The sequence below is a fragment of the Vanessa atalanta genome, chromosome 20, assembly GCF_905147765.1.
Source record: "Vanessa atalanta chromosome 20, ilVanAtal1.2, whole genome shotgun sequence".
Classification (NCBI taxonomy): Eukaryota; Metazoa; Arthropoda; class Insecta; order Lepidoptera; family Nymphalidae; genus Vanessa; species Vanessa atalanta.
In genome coordinates this window covers 3,214,317-3,236,040 of record NC_061890.1, presented here as the reverse complement: position 1 = coordinate 3,236,040, position 21,724 = coordinate 3,214,317, and the positions used below count along the sequence as shown (strand labels likewise).

The following is a 21,724-nucleotide window of genomic DNA, read 5'->3' as shown; positions in this document are numbered from 1 at the left end:
AGGAACATAACATTTTAGTTCCCAAGGTTGTTGGCGAATGGACGATATAAAAGATAGTTGAAATTTATAATATTTCTTACAATGCTTAGGTTTATTGGCGATGGTCACCACTAACCATCAAAGTTTTCCAGTCTGCTAACTTATTATGAATAACAATAACAACAAAATATGTAAAATAATAATAAAAAAATATGTAATCGATATCCGCTCCGCTTATGACTAAGTCACAGTACAACACGACACACGTGCACGCATCCCGGACGCACGTGCATCCATACTTAATAATAGGTTTAACACTTCAATCGTGTTTCATAAAAGAAATTGAAAGGTGTTCGAAACGATATTGAGATTTACACGCACGGGCACAAACAGCTGCATACCTCTTGAGTCGAAAGTGTTCGACTATCCATTGTTTATCCTCTCAGGAGAATAACTGGAGTAACCGTCATAGCTTGTAGCCTACGAGACACATGACACTGACGTGACCCAGCAGACAGTGACAGTTGACTGGTGACGTAAGTCTAAGGACTCCCGTCGCTTTTAATAGCGTTTCTAACGTCAGTTCTAATCGTCTGAAGTTGGGGTGACTTTTTTTATGTAATAATTTGACGGATGAGCAAATGGGCCACCTATGGCAAGTGGTCACCACCGCCCATAGACAATGGCTCTGTAAAATTAAAATCAAAATGTACTTTATTCAAGTAGCCTTTAGCACTTTTGAATTGTCATTAAACAAACTATATTAAGTGAAGCCAGCTCTAGTTCGGGATGCAGATTCTACTGAGAAGAAACCGGCAAGAAACTCAGTAGTTACTCTTTTTTTGTAAGAAATATTAACCATTTCTTACGAACTAAGATGTTATGTCCCTTGTGCCTGTAGTTACACTGGCTCAACCCTTCAAACCGGAACACAACAATACTGAGTACTGCTGTTTGGGGGTAGACAATATGAGTTGGTGGTACCTATTCAGACGGGCTTGCACAAACCAAGTATGACTGTTTGCGGATGGTTGAAGATCTGGCTTTAGCGTTGTATTATCAAAATAAGTCTGAACTCGTTTATCTCTTAATATACTATATTCGTATTTACTGTAACGTCATCCAGCAAAGAGCAAACATAGCCGGCGGCGTACGGTCAAATTAAGATGAGCGATAGACAATGATTTTCTTTTATTAACTACCTAGACATATGCCTAACAGGCATCTTGGAAAAGTTTGCTTCCAGTAGTGGAATACGGTAAATTTTACAATAACAATAGAGAGCAATGCAATCATCGGAATAACTGATAATTAAGAGGTACTATTCATCCAGATGGATATGTTCTGACCCCTATCTCATAAACTGTGATCAGGGCCGGATCTACCATATGGCTTTTTGGGCTTCAGCCTAGGTCCCCGAGGATTCAAGGGCGCCCCAGCTAAGTCAAGTCAAATTAAAAAATAGACGATAATGCGAAAGAATCGGGAAAAGGGGTCGCTCGACTACCGACGCAGGTATCGAACTAATAAGAAATATCTATGAAGCCTGGGAGAGGTCGCAGGATGCCTTAGGGATTTTCTGCGACTTATCCAAAGCCTTTGATTGTGTTCAACATGAAACTCTGGTCAGGAAACTATATCACTATGGAATTAGAGAATGTGCACTCGACCTTCTGACTTCTTATCTTAACAATAGAATCCAGAGGGTTGACGTTAAAGGGACAAGGTCTCCTGGGGTCTCAGTTGGTATGGGGGTCCCACAAGGATCAATTCTTGGACCTTTTCTATTCCTCATATATATTAATGACTTGCCCTTTCTTGTTGGGAACAAACATGATATAGTATTGTTTGCTGATGATACCTCTTTGGTTTTTAAAATTAATAGGAAACAGGTACAGTATGACGATGTAAACAATGCTATGTCTGATATAGTACACTGGTTTAGCGTAAATAATCTTAGGCTGAATAATAAAAAAACTAAAATTGTAAAATTTAGCACACCAAACGTGCAAAATGTAAAACCCGATGTACTTATCAATGGGGAATCGATGGATCCAGTTGAAACAACTGAATTTCTTGGCCTTACTCTTGATGCCAAATTACAGTGGCTCCCCCATATAAACGGATTGTCGGGTAGACTGAGTTCTGCGGCATTTGCGGTCAAAAAAATTAGATTATTTACCGATGTTGATACGGCTCGCCTAGTTTATTTCAGTTACTTTCACAGTATAATGTCGTACGGTATTATGCTTTGGGGTAACGCAGCCGCTATCCATACTATATTTGTGCTGCAGAAGAGGGCTATTCGCGCAATCTATAACCTGGGAGCCAAGGAATCTTTGAGGTATAAATTTAAAGAAATTAAGATATTGACTGTTGCTTCTCAATATATATTCTGTAATGTTTTGTATGTACGGAAAAATATTAATGTTTTTATGAGAAAATGTGATTCTCATAACGTTGGTACAAGGAACAAACACAATCTTGTTACTCCTGTTACTCGACTGCATAGAGTCAGTAACTCTTTTGTGGGGCAATGTATACGCTTCTACAACAGGATCCCAGAAAGCGTTCAAAATGCTTCTGTTGCGAAATTTAAAAAAATTGTTAAGGAACGCTTGTGTGCGAAAGGTTACTATACAATTAGTGAGTTTATGTTTGATAGCACACCTTGGGAATGAAACGATCGCCTCCTGGCTGTTTCTACTCATATATAATTATGTATATAATTAATTTGACGTAAAAAAAAAAAAAAGTCCCGCTGAGTTTCTTTCGCCGGTTCTTCTCAGGTCAGGGTGTTTTCTTTTCCTGAAGGGAAATGGGGTAGGTATAATAAGACACGTCTGCACTGTTTGACAATGTTTTTAATAATGAATATTAAATAATCAAGTAAAGCTGTTCGTTGATTGAATGAGTGGTGAGCGAATGTGAATGAGTGAAAGATTGAATAATATAATGAAAGAGAAATCTATTATGTATAGAGGCTTGAATTTTTGTATATTCCAACAGTCCCCCTCAAAAATACAAGTTAATATAATATAACAATACCATAACATAATTTCTTTCATTACTCATTTTTACAAATAAAATACTAACTATTTAGTTACATAAACCATAGTTTTATTTATTAAATAAACTCATTCCTTCATTTACTTGATTAACACAAAACATGAATTATTTTTCAAAACAAATTTAAATTCTTTCTTAATTCTATAAATCTCTTGGAGGGTATCGCTTTTGTGAACATGTCAGCTAGTTGATTTCCTGTGGAAATAGGTTCTAGCTTTATTATTTGATTAGCGATTTGTTCCCTAATAAAATGATATTTTATATCTATGTGCTTAGATTTTTTGTGATTTGTGGGGTTATTGGCAATACATATACAACTATTATTGTCTTCAAATATTACAATAGGCTCTGTTATTTGTATAGAAATACTATTTAACAATGACCTTATCCAGACTGCTTCTCTCACAGCCTCAAAGAGAGCCATGTATTCAGCTTCCGTTGAAGAGACGGCGACAGTATTTTGTTTTCGTGTGGTCCACGAAATTGTACAATTATTAAAAGCCTTAAACAAATAGCCAGTTGTACTTTTTCTGTCGTTCTCGTCACCTCCCCAGTCGGAATCTGCATACCCACTTATTATCTCTTTATATTCAGATTTTTTATAAACCAATTTTAAATTAATTGTACCTTTAATGTATCGTAAGAGATGTTTTAAATATTTCCACAACTCTTCGTTATTTTTAGATTGATATCTACTTAATATATTAATACAAGCACAAATATCTGGCCTTGTGCAAAGCATTGCATACATAAGGCATCCTATAACATTTTTACAAGGTGCATCATAGTGAGTGTCTGAATTTAAAGCTACAAAATTGATTTTAGAAGGAAAAGGTGAATTCGATGGATTACAATCTTTCATAGAAAATTTATTTAGAACATTTTGCAAATATGTTGTTTGATCTAAAGAAATTGTATTAGTTGTTCTTTGAATTCTAATACCAAGAAATAGTTTTAAGTCCTTCAAATCAGTCATTTGAAATTTTTGCATTAAACTGTTTTTAAACGCTTGTAATAAATTACTATTTTTAGTAGTAATAATTAAATCATCAACGTACAGAACTATATACACGTTTTTATCTATACAATTTTTATCTAATATGTACAGACAAGGATCTAATTCAGAGTTCTTAAAACCCATTTCCTTGAGAATGAGATCGAACCGTGCATACCAACACCTGGACGACTGCTTTAGGCCATATAATGTTTTATTCAATTTACAAACCTGGTTATTACTTGCTAAAATACCTTCCGGTACTTCCATATAAATATTTTCTTTCAATATACCATTTAGAAACGCGGTTTTAACGTCCATGTGGTGTAAATGTAAATCAAACTGATTTGCCAGTGCTAATATAAATCTAAAAGTAGTTATCCGAGCCACTGGTGCGAACGTTTCGTGATAGTCTTGTAAATACTCTTGAGTGAAACCTCGAGCAACCAACCGAGCTTTATAACGTGTAGGTTCACCAAATTCATTATTTTTAATTGTAAATACCCACTTGCAACTTATAATATTAACATTTTTCGGTCTAATAACTAATGTCCACGTTTGGTTGCTTCGAAGCGACTCAATTTCATCCTGTATAGCGTTCAACCACTTATCAGAATCGTGCCTATCGAAAATATTCTTATATGATGTAGGTAAAGATTGCGTATCATTAAAAAGAGATAAAAATAAATCAGGATCGTGCATTTGCTTATAATTCTTTGGGGGTAATTCTCGAATTCTTTCGCTACGTCTTAAATTAGTGGTATTCGATGAACCGTCCAACGAATTGTCATTAAAAGAATCTTGTTGTTGATCTATTTTTAGCTTTGCCGAATCAATTTCGGGCTTACTAAATTTTGAAAGGGTTTCAATGTTGTCACTACTGCTACGTGTAGGGCGTGATTTTTCAAAGTTTAACTCGTCAAAAATAACATCGCGAGCTATAAAAACTTGATTATTTTCGATATTGAATAATCTATAACCGTTTGCATCGTAACCGATCAATATTGACTTGAAAGATTTCTCATCAAATTTAGTTTTTCTAGCTTTGTTATGAACGTATGCAGTAGATCCAAACATTTTTAAATGATTTATTTTCGGCCTTTTACCATGTCACATTTCGTATGGTGTTTTATTTATCAGAGTTTTAGTGGGTAGTATGTTAATTAAATAAGTAGCTGTTAAAACAGCTTCACCCCAAAATATTTTATTTAATTTCGCACTTGTAACCAATGTTCGAGCCATTTCGGTTAATGTACGATTCATTCTTTCTGATACACCATTTTGTTGTGGGGTGTAAGGAACCGTTAAATGATACATTATCCCTTTGTCAACACAAAATTCTTTGAATTCGTTTGAAAGGTACTCTCGGCCATTATCGCAATATAAATTAACAACTTTAGAATTAAATAAATTTTCACATTTTGTTACGTAGTCTTTCATACATTTATATGCTTCAGATTTAGAATGCATCAAATACGTTACTGTATAATGAGTAAAATCGTCAATAAAAGTAATAAAATAATTTTTATCATCAAATGTAGGTGGTGTAATAGGACCACAAATATCGGAATGAACTATAAAAAGTGGCCTATTTCTGACTGATTTATCTTTTGATTTTGCAAAGGGCAACCGCGACTGTTTACCAAGTATGCAAGACTCACATAATGTATCATTAGGCATAATATCATTAATTAGGTAACTATCATCAATTAAGTTTTTTAGAATGTTAAATTTATTTTTGTTTAAGTGACCTAGACGCTTATGCCATAGTTCGTAAGATGTAGAAGTTTGAGACAAATTTAAATTATGTTGAGATCGCGTATGCACTTGAAAAACTAATTTAAATAAATTATTACTGATAACACTCGATACTAAACACTTGATACTATTGTTAATATAAACACTGTTATTTTTAAATATAACAACCATACCTCCTTGTTGAATACGATATACAGATATTAAATTACATGGCACGTCCGGCGCATATAATACATTATTAATCGCCCCTTGAAAACCTAAATTAGTAGTGACATTTATTGTACCTTTACCAAACGCTTGAATGCTTTCATTGTTCTTAGCTATACCAATTTTAATCGGTATTGTGAACTCTGAGTAGGAAGAAAATAATTCCTTACTATTTACAACGTGGTCAGTTGCACCCGAATCTAAAATGAAAACAATATTATTAATATGATATTTATAAGAATTTGACAACTTACACGTTGAAAACATAAATGCGAAACTGTCCTCGTTATCGTTTCTGATTTGCAAAGCGCTCGCAGCTGCTGTTTTACTGCCGCTACTACCTCCATTTTGTTGTAACTTTTTGAAAAATCGACAATCCTTCTTCATATGATTTCGTCGTCCACAATAATCACAATATAATTTTGAAATTTTATATGATGAATTTCCGGTGTATGACTTCTTTTTATAATAATTATATGATTTCCTTTTATCGAATCCAATTTTGTTCTGCGATTTGAATTTATTCGTTGATGTATGTAAAACTTTGAGTTCTGTCGTCGTGGTATTCTTTAGTTTGACTTCGTGATCTAGAAGACGAGTTTTTACAAAAGATAGATGCAATTGTTCCTCTCCAAGTGTTTCCAGTGCCGTTATAACACCATCGTATGATGTGGGTAGAGTTAAAAGTAAATGTGATATTTTATCCATCTCATCCAATTTTGCACCAGCCGATATTAATTCAGTAATGATATTATCGAAATTGTTAAAATGTTCGAATAGTGTCACATCTGGCTGTAGTTTCATATTAAGTAACTGTTTACGTAAAGCCAATTGAGTCGCTAAGCTCCTCCGCTCATATACTTTGTCTAGTTCGGCCATTATGGATTTTGCAGTAGTAGAACCTCTTGCAAAGCTTAAAAATGTGTCACCCAAGTAATCTACAATCGTACCTTTTGCTAGCATATTCTTCTTAATCCACTCATTATCTGGTATTGGTGGTGGTTCTTCGTCAATAACAGGCAATAACTGCATTTCTTCTAGTAGTGACCTTATACGAAACTTCCAAGTACTATAGCGATCACCGTTAAATTGTTGTATATTTCTTTTACTTCGCGAATCCATTTTGAGTAACACTTTTACTATTAATTTTAATTATTTAAACAACTTTAAACATGACCTGGGCCCATAACCTGAAGGGAAATGGGGTAGGTATAATAAGACACGTCTGCACTGTTTGACAATGTTTTTAATAATGAATATTAAATAATCAAGTAAAGCTGTTCGTTGATTGAATGAGTGGTGAGCGAATGTGAATGAGTGAAAGATTGAATAATATAATGAAAGAGAAATCTATTATGTATAGAGGCTTGAATTTTTGTATATTCCAACATTTCCGAACCGGTGGTAGTGTTTAACTTGACAATCAATAAGAAAGTGTAATACTTCTATATTGAATAAAGGAATTTGAGTTTGAAAAAAAAAAAAAAAATCCATAACTTTATTAAATCAAACAGATCGTATGGTTTGCAGCCCTGCGAGTCCTGCAATTAATCAAACCCATTCAATTAATTTAATTCAAGTCTACGTTCAGATATGTCTTAGGTGGGCCCCTAAGTAGTGTTAGCCCAGGGCCCCCTAACCTTACGGTCCGGTTCTGACTGTGATTGTATTTCATAACCTGGAGGTATTCCTTACGACTCTTTGAAATCATTATATAATCTATGGTGTGTTTACATAACTGTTTCTAGTTACATTAGTATTTCTCACACAACCCGGTGTTAATATTAAATTGTCATTATAATAGCATAAGGCACTAGTGAAAGTGAGTCGTGAGACCGACTCGGGTTGTAATGAATCGGAATCACGAGCGATTGTCTTTCCGCTGCAGCCTAAGGTAGGAGCGGCGAGCGTGTCTACTTATTGTCTACTATTTTTTTCTGGTATTTTTTTAGTTTTGGATATTTATTTTTGCAAATTGGTAAGGCAAATCGATATTTTACTTATACATTTCTTTATTTTTGGACATTAATTTTGGACTACAGTTAACGATAAAACATACAAAAAGTTTGCTTTTATGATGATGTTGTCGACAACATCATCATAAAAGCAAACTTTTTGTATGTTATTTCGACGACATCGATGTCGTCCTGCCCGATTTCGGCCACGGGTGCTAGACTAGCCAACTACGCAGGACATAGCCACGTTACGTCACTACGTCACTCCCACAATCCGAATAGACTGGAGACGTGCAGTTACTGAGAATCTTACGATAAATCAACCGAATAAAATTTTAACAACCCGAAACTGAGATTTGAAGGCAAAACCTCTAGCTCTACGCCCTTATATCTAGCTACTAGATCAACGTAATTCTATATAGTATATATATATATACCTTTTGGCATTCGAAAAAATTCAACATACATTGTATTTAACTAATCGCTCACTAAATAGTGTAACAAATAGTTGATCTTCTATCTACAAATTCAAATAGAACACTATAAGTATAACAATTTCAAAACAAACCAATGTTAGTCTTCATTGAAGAGAACAAAAGACAAGTTTATAGGCACAAGGAATAAAACAATGTTATCCTGTAAATGAATCGCGCGAAATAGGTAAATCCCCTATCGCCAATTTTTAAAAAGAGAACCACGTTCTTACATTAACTATAAGTAGAATATTATTGCATCATCTAGGGTGGTTTGTTTTGTTTAAACTTTCTCTTAAGAATTGGACTATATGAGTATAATTTATAACGTTATTGGAACCCTTTTGCAACTCGACGCGGCGAGCCGGAGGCGTGGCATTAAAATTAGATGTAACAAACAATGCAGATGGTTATAAACATTGGTTATGTAATGTGCTATTGGTCCAAATAGTACAACGTCGAGCAACTGACATCTATTTTATTAGGATCAAATGCCTTTGACAGTCTGAACAGTATTATAGTCTTAGATTTCTAAGAGCAAAACTGTATGTAACCAATAGCTTTACATGACTCCGTATCTTCATCGTATGTTTTGCTCGGTTGAGTCGGTCGGAGTCATTTCGGTACTCACAACTGAGATAAACGACCGTGACGTTGACAGCGCGCGGCCAAACTTCTAGTGGTAGTGTTTAAACTCTTAAGTCAAGCAAAGCACTTGTAACTGAGAGTTTATTGCGTCTCTTATAGGCCTTTAAACCCCCATACAATATCATTTTTAAGTATTGTAAAATAAGAGAAAAACATCTTCTCAGGTCTGAGGAATTTGCTACAATCATTGAATAAAAAATTTGACTGATTTTGCTTGATAAACTACGCGTAAACATTTACTTTCCCTAATAGATGATTTCTGATTATATAACAATATTGTGTTAAAAATTGAAAATAATAACAGCGCTATATGATTTTTTTCATCTTATATAAATTGCTTTTTATATTTCAAATTTTACATTAAAAAATTTGTTCGACTCATGGCTCATTTCAGCTGGCGTAAAATTAATTGTTTGTGTCGGTGATTAATCATTTTATTTGTTACGTCACGCCTGTAACTACGGCGGAAATTAGATTATAATCTCTGGATGTTATTGTTTGAATTTTTAAGGTTAGAACACAAATAATGAAAAAATAATTATAAAGTATATTTTCGTGTTAATTAAGATAAATAATAATTATACATAGAAACTGCGTGTGTAATACTTTTTAATAGTTCCGACCTGCTTCGCCAGTAAGTTTCAAATTAGATATAACTAAGTAGACGTTACACTGTCATAGCTTTGTAACTATCTGGTGCATATGTGTGTTCATGTCACATGTAACGGTCGCCTCGAGTTGCGCTCAATTGTCACTTTTCTACTAATTACCTATTGCTAATAGGGTCGCGCTTATTTGTGTCTTAACCAATTAGACCGAACAGATTGAACGAATTAATAGTATTTTGCCTTTTAGTTAGGACCTTACGACAAGTCATTGTCATTCTGGATTTTTTAATCTGTGTTCTGTGTTCAAAACAAATTTGAATTTTGAATATCGACCACATCAATCTCCTTGTATCTTCTCCGCCCACCTGTCAATGATGTATTTTTTTTTATGTATTGGCACAATTAAAACTCGTTTAAATAAACTGTATTCTCATGTCTGTTTACTTTCATTCGCAGTATTACATTACATATTTATATTCAGTAATTGTAATCTCACTCTAGTTAACGTTAACGACTTTATTATACCTACTTTTGAAATATTTTATAATTTAAACCGAATATCAAAGTAAAAATTATTATTTTTTTTCTTTACCCTTATAGGGTATAGTGGGTAAAGGACGATAGTCCCCGCATAAGTGTGTGGTAGAGGGAGGTGGAGACCTCGCATAGTGTATTTTAAACAACACCCAGCCTGAGGAAAACGGCAGCTAAGTTTGCCTCTCAATGTCGTATACACTGATTAGGTGCATAGATATTGAAATCTCTTCGTCCCTAAGGCGAGTTCCGCCAAATGCTTATGAAACATTGCCGAAGAGTTTGGTTTAAAGACAAGTTTCACCCCTCGTCTAGGTGAGGCCTTAGTACTAGTTTTTCCCCTTCCGTTTATTCTAATTCTCCTAAATGGTCGCGCGACTGAAAAGGCCATGGATTCTTTACCACAAATCGATCCCGTAGATCTTATTATTACTTGGAGGATTGCCACCCCAGGGCTTTAGTGTCTATGATCAGTCATTTTTGTGCCGCTATACAATGACCCGTTCTGCGGATCATCACAGTGGTCCAACATATAACGAGAAAAGCATGGTATCGGTTTTATACCTAAAGTGTTGCCTCAACGTACGATCATAATCTCGTATAGGATAGGACTCCATGCAGATGTACTATTATACCCTCACTTAAACCTCGTTACCATCACTTGAACATTGAAATAAGCCACTTTGTACAGATAGGTAACGACTAATGCCAAATGCCTATGCGCGGTGAAAGGCCGCGTTCCGCCCTGAATGTTTCGCTTTTACTAGCAGACATACGAACTTCAGGATATCAATCTCAGTAACACAACACTAGTCCTGTAATAACATAAGTCAGAAGTTAAGTCATCGTTATTGCCCTAAAGATTATTATGAGACATTTTTAGATCATCTGTTTACGCCGATGTATTATGTATGCAGGTGATTAAACCTAGGGATGTGCTTTCTATTTAAATTTTATATGTTTCATCGCATCATTGAATATATGTAACCCTACACTAAACATACCCAGTAGCGAATATCAGGACACTGCGATTTAGTAAAGTGACATTTGCACTCAGCGCCATCTATCGCTACCGGGTTGTAACAACATCAATTTTGAAAATATGTCAGTGTATGAACAACAGACATTCGACATCAAATTATTAAAATAATATATAATGTATCTTATTAAAAATATTAACTCACAACGTATAAAAGTACGGCTCATCTACGTCAGTATTAAAAAGAAACATAGAAAATGTTTTTTTTTTTTTAATTCATTCAAAGTAATTTGAATCGTGTATACTAATCCTTAATATATAAATAAACTCAATACATGCGTGTATTATTCAAAATAGCGCCAATTTTCGACACATGCTTCCACTGTTATGTAGACAAATCCTTAAGAATAATGCTTTAACTAAGAACGTTAACGTCTAACGTTATTAAAAAAATTGTTAAAATATTACAATATTTTTTCTTAGCGTATTCTTTAATTATTGTTTTTTGGTTTGGGATTCATACAGCCGTTTTTCTTTGTTATCTTTATTTATACACATTGGAGATGTAATAAATGGTTAATGTTTCTTACAGCGGTTACGTCTAAGGGCGGTGGTGACCACTTAGCGGCAGGTTATAAGCCCGTCTGCTTACCTATACTTTAAAAAAGTCACACATCAATTTGACGTGTTGTATAAAACTATTAGATAAATAAACACGTTATAAGTTAGATTTTAAAATGTATCAATTGTATATGTAGAGCACAAATACTTCAATTTTGAATTTGAAGGACAGCAGACAAATGGTTTGTCGATATGTTGCCGAAGTTTCAATTGACAAATGTTTCTTCGTTTAATCCTGTATTAAACGTTAAACAATTATCTTGGGTGGTTTTGATCATATTTTTAATAGATCCAAATACAAACTGTTTTTGCTGTTCTGTTGTACTTGTTTTGTTGTTTTATAGCACTGTTATCTGGCATACGCTATATATTCTAAACAGATAGCTTCCAGACGATTTAATACGTTTATTTAAGACAATACCTATTAACTTTGTACCTATTTTATTTTTGATAAAAAAAAAGCCAACGCCTTTTTTATAAATAATATCAAACTCTAAGACGTAAGATCTCTGTTTAATCTTATAATCTCGTACAACGAAAGATAAGCAGACATACGTCATCTCCAATATTATATATAAAAACTATCAATATGTATTTTCCTTCCTTAAATTACCCAAGTTAAAATAACAAAGGAGTACCATTATACATTTGGTTATATGATTATGGTATTATGATATTGGTCACATGATTATAAATTTTTTTAGTCAAAAATAATAGAAATATCGTATGTAAACTTATGACCTTAGTTTTATATGATACATACTAGCCCGGCAAACTCTACATAACCATTGTAAGTGGATTAGTACTATATGTATTTATCAAGTCTTATATTACCTAAGTTCAAATAACAAAGACCATTGGTATTTGGTTATACACATGTATAGTTATACTTTTTTTTTGTCAAAAATAATAGGAATATTTTCTGTCAACTAAGTTTTATATGATAGCGCGGCAAACTCTACATTGTATTAGACACAATATGTATTTATCAAGTCCTAAAGGCGTGGATATACGTAAAATGGATTGATTTGAATCACATTGATTTCTTTTTTTCGTAATCGTTACATACTGAATTAATTATAAGAAATTGGTATTTTTTTTTAATTACTACATAAATTTTAACGTAAAAACAAATTCACAAACCAAAACTTAATAATCATAACTAGAATGATCAAAGGCAAATGATAAGAAATACTAAAAAAAAATAGAAATTAGTTATAAAATTGATTGTTCTGAAACTGATGATTCTGAGTTTACAGACTTATCAATTGGAATTTCCCTTAGTTAAATATAAAACGTGGTTGTTTTTTTTTTAAGTATTATTTTGTATATTATTTATGTCAAATACAATTTTAACTCATTGTATTATTTGTATTTGTATTTGAGAGGAATATGTGGTGTTACGCGAATGGATAGAGTAAAGAATGGGGTACATAAGAGTAAGTATAAAGGGGCACTGGTAACCGAGAAGCTATGTGGAAACCTGCCGTCATGGTATGGGCATGTTATGTGGAGGAATGAGGACCATGTTTTGAGGAAGGTCTTGAGCATGGATGTGGATGGATATAGATGTAGGGGACGACCAAAGAAACGATGGATGAGTTGTGTGAAAGACGATATGGTTAGAATGACTGTTACTTGTGAGATGACGTCCGACAGAGAAATATGGAAGAAGAAGACATGCTGCGCCGACAAGTAAAATTGAGATAAGGGCAGGAGGATGATAATGATGATAATTGTTTGTATTTAAAACAAGAAACTTGTAATAAAATAAGCAATAAAGCCTTAATAAACTTATTACGGTTCATATTAGATTAATTATTGCTCATTCGAGGTATATGGGAATATAATTTGTGGTACCATAGGTTATAATGGTTCGCGTTTTTCGTCCAAAATGATACCTTTGCCCATCTAATACGACTAAAAACTATTAAAAAATGTATAATAATGCCGCGAAACTAACTGTCAAAGTCATTTAGTAGTTAGTAGAATTTAAAACAAACATCTGAAAATTTGTTCTAGAAAAATACATACACTAACTATTTAGTGTAATTTTTAACAGAATCTTTCATTCGAAAATTTTCAGCGCTGCCATTGTTAATAAATATTTACATCTTAGAATGCTAAACATATAATAATATATTATCTTATCTTACTTTTACACAATATATTGTATGTTAACATTACGAGATCTCTTTGTTAGCTATCCTAAAGCGTGGGAGCGTAAATGGTACTGAAGGTATTATTCCATATTAAAGAAATACCGATAATTAATAGTTACTAACAGTAGATCTATTCTGTAACAACAATCTCGAAACTCACCGTATAACATGTTAGGAACTATCAAGAAAATTACTATAAATATAACGATTAAAGAATACTCGCATTAAAATATGTTTTTTAACATTTCACGTGTGAGATGCGAAGTGAGTTCTTACAGAATATTAAATACCTACGAAAACCTATTGGTTTCAACCAAGGTTATATCCATTACAAGTTGTCGATGTTAAAAGACGAAATCAGAGAAATATTAAAAGATGAAGGAATAAGTAATGATGTTATCGTAGTGTACCAAAAAGTGCCGTCTGTAGTTCTTATCTGGCTCACACTCGACTGATAGCATTGCTAGTTTACAAAATAACGTACGCATCAAATTGTTTTATAAAAAAAAATCGAGTGAAAAGACAAAAACATATTATAAAAAGCTATTATAAAAATAAAAATAAAAAACTTGTTTATTATCTTTCACACCAAATTTGCAAATTCTGATTAAACGGGTTTTAACTGGTCAGTTACATATATATTTTGAAACATTCTTAAAGTTATGAGATTCAAGCGATTCAAGCGATTTTTCCACCTAAAGCGTATATCTATGTTTTAGGCGGAAAAATCGCTTGAATCGCGAGAATTACAGGATTATACTGTACTAGCAATACCCGGCAATGTTGTCTAGTCTGTGTATATACAAGTTGTCATGGTGATCAGTTGAACGGTATTAAACTTGATACTAGTGCGTTTCACGCGTAACTTCGCGTTTATTAAAAAGATTTTTTAGGAAGTTCGAAACCTATGACAGGTTTTGTTTTGATTTAATTTCTTGTAAACTGCAAGTCACTCATCTACATTTGGCGCCAAAATTATGAAAACTCTTTTAAATTAAATTTTTAATATCATCAGAATGTTTACGTTTTGGTTTTTTTTTTTCTTATACAGCCGTAGTACTCGCGCGCTGTCAGGACGAGTAGCTTGTGTAACATAGGCCAAATTATAATAATTAAAAAAAACTTTTTAAATATACAAAATAGATGTTTTTGATTAGTGGTTGATTTTCAACTTATTAAAGAGGTATAATGTTTTCTAATAATAGTTTTTAACTTCGGATATTAAATTATGAAGTGACATTAAGCATTACTTTACGAATAATAAATAATTAAGATAATAATTATAAAAATATTTATAAATAATATTACATAAATTATAATAATAAATGTTTCACAAATAAGTCAAATATAATATGAAATATTTATTAAAAGCAGAATGTTTGTTATTTAGGTCAACAGTGCTGTAATTATTTATATCGTTCAAAACGTATTTACAATATGATAAGATAGCTAAGGATCAAACGTGACCACATCTAAATTATTCTTTACCATTTCATTCTTTGTTATAGAATTATCTAAATCGATTGCTTAGTTATTTAGTGGAACTAAAATTAATTTTTTACTTACATATTTAGTTGAACTAATTCTTCTGACTCTCTGCATTGGTTTCTTCTGCGCACGTCTGTACTTATTAGCCTCTGACGTCGCGTTGTTCTGATTATGTACAGTCACTGGAAGATTTTTGTCTTCCAACACAAACCAATCAGTAACAGAACCGCGTCTCGCTGTCCTAGATATATCGCTTGCACGTTTCATTTCCAACATTTGCGATAACTCAGCCTTGAAATCATCACTCACTTTATTAACTTTTGCCACTTGTAATACCTTTGGCGAAGGTAATGTGTTGAACGATGAACTTTTCCTCTTTTCGTTTACCGACAAATCCGATGTTTTCGTATATGGTTCACAATCACTCATGTAATTCTCACTGAACAAGTCCACTGTTTTATTAAACTCGTCCAATAAATCTTGGACTGATTCTCTCTTGAAAATGTTCACAACCAATCCACTCGATGCTGAAGTAGATGTGGACATGCAAGAATTATGGTCCGAATCCTGCAACTCCTTGATGCTCTTCAGACATACGTTATCAACTTTGTCGTAATAAACATTTGCTATGTATTCCAAGCTGTCAACAGAGGCCGAGTCGCCTAAAGTATCGCTGCTACCAAAAGCGTAAGAGAGGCTGTTCTTCGTTAGTTTTGTCTTCAATTTATTTCCCTCGTTTTCTTCTATAGCTCTAGGAAGAAATTCGAAGCTTTTACTCCTTGTATATATGGGGGTATGGGATTTCTCTCTGGTCTCCATAAGTTCTCTGTTACGGAAGAACCAAAATCGTTTACTCGATTTGTTAACGTGCTCTGAAATGTCATTGCGCGTGGCCGGCAGAACTATATTTTCGTGAATAGGTTTGCCTTCTTCTATTGTTTTCCACTTAGGCTTTTCCATTTTATCTTTACCGAAAAAGCTCATTCGAAACTTGTCCCGAAAACTAAACGATTTCTTGAGAGGTGATCCTCCTTCATCGTCTGACGGTGATTTATCGAAGGTTGGTGGCGGTGAGGGTGGAATAACGGGTAAGCAAGAAGATAAAAAACCAGTTGGTTTCGCTACCGCCAATTCATTGGACAGGCCTCTGACTGGTACGTTGCTGGGTTTAAATCGATCAGGCAGATCACCCAGGAGACCACGTTCTATTAGTTGCAGGTTTTCCGCGTTAAGTTTTCTCAGCACGTCAGGCCTTCTTACACCAGGTTTTCTGTCTTTATCCATGACTTAAACGTCATCACTAGCCCGTGGTATGATTTTGACTGCCATATCGCATATCGTGATATCTCCTAACTGATAAGATGTGATAACGCCCTCTTCAAACTTGTTTCCATTTTTATTGAAACATACCTATATTATATTTATATAATATAGACAGAAAGAAAAGAATTTATCAAAATAAAATCTACTTATACTCTATTTAATTGCTACATACAAAATTCCAGAGGACTATCCAAACAATGTTTTAATTTATTGAAAACTTTTCGCTGAATATAAGTCTATTATTATGACATGAATATAGTAGGGGGATAATGAAGAAAAATGCCTTGTAAGCCTCGTATTCGTTGCCAAAAATTTAATCAATAACACCATAGAAACATTCACAAAAAGGTTCTCACAACCTCGCTCTCCGGTTACGGTATAGAGATAGCAGTGCATTTACTTTTACATGTTCAAGATACGTATCAGTATTAATTTATTTAATTGTATTTCTGCAAAAGGAACTAATTAGGTTTTAATATAATGCGAACTAATTCAGCCCTGACGTAGTCAAAGTGAAATCAGTGTTACGCCTAACGCATGCCAAATCAAACAGAACGGCAATTATATATTTCCCACAATTGTATGTAGCGCACAGACGCGGAAGTAAAGTATAATGGTGTTTTGTTATAAAATAATAACAGAGTCGCCGAGACGATCGCGATGCGCCTCGCCGAGAAAATCATCACCTATTGGACGCTGTTCTAGTGGTAACAGATACATTGTTATATTTTAGTTAGCATTATGTATTTTGAATAAAATTATGTAATGTATTAATGATATGCTCGAATATTATAGATATTTGATAAATATTTATGCTTTTAGATGGTTAATGCAATGCAGCTTAATTATAATTTTGCTATTTTTATTTACCAGGCACTTAATATTTTTCATAACAAATCCCTAATTTTACACTTGAGTGGCGAATTTTCTGAAACGCTTTGACCCATTATAATCTTTTATTCATTAACTGTGATGCTTTTAAAGCTATTTTTTTATTATTTTCAAATCTAAACACCGTTTTCTATCTTTCTAACTTTTAAAATGACGAACTTCCATACAAACTTTCATCCTAAGTTACACCCTATTATATGATAAATTATTATGAAAAAATATTTAACAACTTGCCCAAATATCGTTTCCCATATTTCTAAAATCAGGAAAGACGAATTTCTACACAAATTTTTAGCCCCAAAGGAGATGAATTTTCAAAAACGCTCTTTGGGCTCACCAATTCTCAATAAGGAAATTAACACAAAACCCTAATGATATATTCGGATAAAATTCCCTCCATTATAAAAATCAGATTGGTGGTTTTTGAGACATTCTTGATGTTTAGAAGTTACTATGTTAAAACGTAATTTATACCAACTAGACTTGAATATTACGTCAAAAATTACATTAAAATTATTTTTCTAATATAATTTCAGATCCTATAAGCACTTTCGATTGTGTGGCAAATAAAGGCGAAGTTTGGGATTTCATTCCTGATCGTGAATGGAAGCTATTAACAGCTTTAGCGAGGAAAAGAGACGATGAACGGATGAGGGAGAATCTTGCAGAACAATTTCAGAAATTGTGGATTAAGGAGAAGGAAAATCGAGAGATGGTTTGAAAGCAATTAAATAATATTTTTCGTAGAAAGTAGTTTTATGTTACGTTTGTTAAAATATATTGTAAACTAGTGGTCAGCCCCGGCTTCGCTCGCGTTTTGGGGTTAGTCGTCAGTTGTAAGGTAGATAAATATTTTCCTTTTCATTAAATACGTATAAAGATCCAGCATTTTACTTTATTATAATCAGCGTTGCGTTTAGATTTAAATAATATGAAAAAAATGTTTTCGTCAAACGTAAAAGTTGGCACATTTATGTTATTTTTATAAAGGAAGTGGGGTTCTCCCAAATGGCATAGGTCACGCTGTGAGTTAATCTTCTTACCCGGGCGTATCCTTACAGGGAGCGTCAAATACCTTTTTCTTTTTTTTTTTTTTTTCTCGCTGGAAAAACGCGTTACGCGCTTCCCCCACGTGATGGAAGGTGGGGGGGTGTGTGGGACTCCCCGGAGCCCTGGACGCCGAGTGCGCCCAGGTACGCCGGGTTTACCCACTAAAAAACCAGCGGTACCCTCTCCGTCTTTCGGCGGACGCCACGGGATCGCTTGCGCATGCTACCGTGACGCCCTGAAAGCGTCAAATACCTGGTCAACTTATTTTGATCTAGAAGGTCATAGGTTTCAAAGGCCTAACGTCCGTCACTATAAATCAGCGTTAGATTATCATAATAAATTAACTCGTATCATATGATAATATATAACTTCAATGAGGCATTACAATGCAAACATTAGCTGATATAATGCATGCATATACTTCAGGTAGAAGCTGAAACTTCAGAACAATACAAACGCTATCTGAACCAGAAGAGAACAGAAGAGAAGTATCACAACGAGTACAAACGCCTACAGCGAGATGCAGAAGAGCAAATAAAAACAGGCCAGCTGTTACATTGCATCCGGTATAAAGAGCAGAGGAGCGCAGATTTGCTCGCGTGGAGGGATGACCAAAAAGTAAATATGGAAAAAAAACTAATGTGCTTTACAGGCTCAGAAATATAGTTCACAGCTTTTTGTCACAATGTCCTGCATTTTAAATCTGTAATATCTTCGAAAATATTCATTTAAATTACATACTTTATAATGTCATATTGATCTATCTGAAATGCCCAATACATTTAGGCTTAGGATTAATGCTGTATTGCTTAAAATCGATACGTAAATAAGCCATTATTTCTCGTAAAAAGTAAAGGATAAAAAATGGTTATTGTGGGTTATCCCTAAGAGATAGACATATACCATTGGATTTTTTTAAGACTTTTTTAAGGTGTACAATTCTGTAGTACATTATTTTGATCTATCTGAGTTCAACCAGCGTTTGTAATGTTAGCGCAAGAAAATGTGTTTATTTACGTCACATGAAAACTTTAAAATTATCATGTTCCTCTACTATATTATGCTTGTTTTGTACATAAAAACTTTCCTTTCGAATCACCCTATCTATTAAAAAAAAACTGCATTAAAATCTGATATAATTAATGATGATAAAGACAGGAGAACGGAGTTGGTCGTTAAAAAGTTTATGAGATTTAAAATACAAAAAGCCGTTGATCTTGTGTCGGATTACAAGAGTGAGAGAATATAGAGTGCATGTGTGTTTCTGCATTCTCTCGTGCGATATGTATGAGAGAGATTGCCGCCGTGGCCAAAATCGGTCAGGATGACATTAACATAGCTGGTGTACTGTCAAATATTAAATAATAAATAAACTAACTAATTAAAGACAATAAGATTTCGACATTTTAATAATTGTAATATTCCTAACATTTAACACATCAGGTGTCGGAGCTGGTTGGCAAGGCGGCAGAGACGGCGGCGCGAGCGCGCGGGGCGGCGGAGCGGCGCGCGCGGCGCGGGGACGTCGCCGCCTGGCACCGACACGTGCAGCTGTTGCACGCGCGCCGGAGGGCGGACGACGCCAGCGCACGACGAAACGAAATGCTGCGGAATGCTTCGCAGGTCGTGTAGTTTACTTTATTGTGCACCTAGTCATCCAGTCACGTAGGGACTTAAAAGGGTCGAGGAGAGTTCAAATTTAATTAGTTTGTATATTTTAGTGTCCACTAAGCGAACACTCGCGTCTCCATACGATACCGCAAACAAGTTCCTTTAAAAGTACCTTATCTCCAATACCACGCTAAAAATTTGTAAAGGAAAAATTTGGAGACTTGTATCTTTTGATTCAGATACAAGGCTCACGAACTTACAACGGAGTAAATTTCAGCAAATTCCTCCAAGCTTTTCTTTATCCTTATAATATTAAATAAACAGGAAATGTATAAAAAACATATACATACTTCGTCGGAACTCATAGAAAATAATTAAAAAAAAGTTAAACATCTTATTTTTTTACTTAACAAATGCTCCTCAGTGTTTTTCAAACAGTACACCTATTAACTATCATTAACATTTAACAAGCACACCTAATTAGTACGTCTCGTCTGTTTATCAATGGCTAAGTAGCTAACCCCGATAGCATTGCTAACGGTATTTACAAATATCAAATGACGTCATACATTGCTACATTCCAAAACGTCGTATCTTAACAATTTTAGAACGGAGAATACATAAGTATATAAGGATAAAATTTATTCGATATTTACAGCGTCTAGCCATCAGCAACACCCTAAGTTCTTGGGAAACTTCCCTAATACGCCAAGAAATGGCAGCAATGGATGCAGCAAGGCGTGCGCACGTCGTAGCACATTGCGCACTAAAAGACGCGCGGAGTGTGCGCGTTACGCGTGCGAGGGAGACGAAACGACAACGTGCGAGGAGATTGGCTGCTATCACCGCTCAAATGAGAGAAGCCATCAAAGGGAATTAAATACCATTTTATTGCAATTTGAAACCTAAATAAAAGAGAGAGAACGATTAAATCATAAGAATAACATTGAACTAAAAAAATCATAACATTATAAAAATGAATGTACAAGTAAACGAAACGCGGTTAATAATATCTTAAAATTGTATGAATTTAATACATAATTATATACAAAAGGATCCAAATATAAATTAAAGCTTAATCTAACCGCCAGTTTCTGACGCTGCACATTTAACATAAACTAATTACATAACTTCAACATAAATTTTCATTGGTCGATTGCATCCAAAGACGCATTAGGCTACCAATGAGCGCTCAGTATTTAGCCAGAATGTAAAATTTCATCTTGATAAGAATTTCAGAAACTTAAGGGTTAGTTTTATGTCATCAGTACTATAAGTAATTACAAATGATGTGTTGTAGAATAGTGTATTGATTTATTCTGAATTTGTCTAAGTATATAAAATGTTCACATATTCAAAGTTTTATTAAATTCA

At 34.0% G+C, this 21,724-nt stretch overlaps 1 protein-coding gene across 3 annotated transcripts in view; it reads left to right on the top strand.

Annotated features, from left to right (window-relative positions):
- The window catches only part of LOC125072148, a 43,647-nt gene extending 22,317 nt beyond the window's left edge, over positions 1 to 21,330 (top strand). The window contains exons 2-6 of one of the 3 annotated variants that reach the window (XM_047682678.1): positions 17,440 to 17,505; positions 18,226 to 18,404; positions 19,166 to 19,357; positions 20,183 to 20,362; positions 21,009 to 21,330. In XM_047682678.1, the coding sequence (XP_047538634.1) occupies positions 17,440 to 17,505; positions 18,226 to 18,404; positions 19,166 to 19,357; positions 20,183 to 20,362; positions 21,009 to 21,230 (839 nt within the window). In that variant the 3' untranslated portion in view covers positions 21,231 to 21,330. Of the gene's footprint in view, positions 1 to 17,411; positions 17,506 to 18,225; positions 18,405 to 19,165; positions 19,358 to 20,182; positions 20,363 to 21,008 lie in introns of those variants that run through there. The other 2 variants (XM_047682679.1, XM_047682680.1) reach the window with 2 other exon arrangements.
- The last annotated feature ends 394 nt before the right edge of the window (positions 21,331 to 21,724 follow it).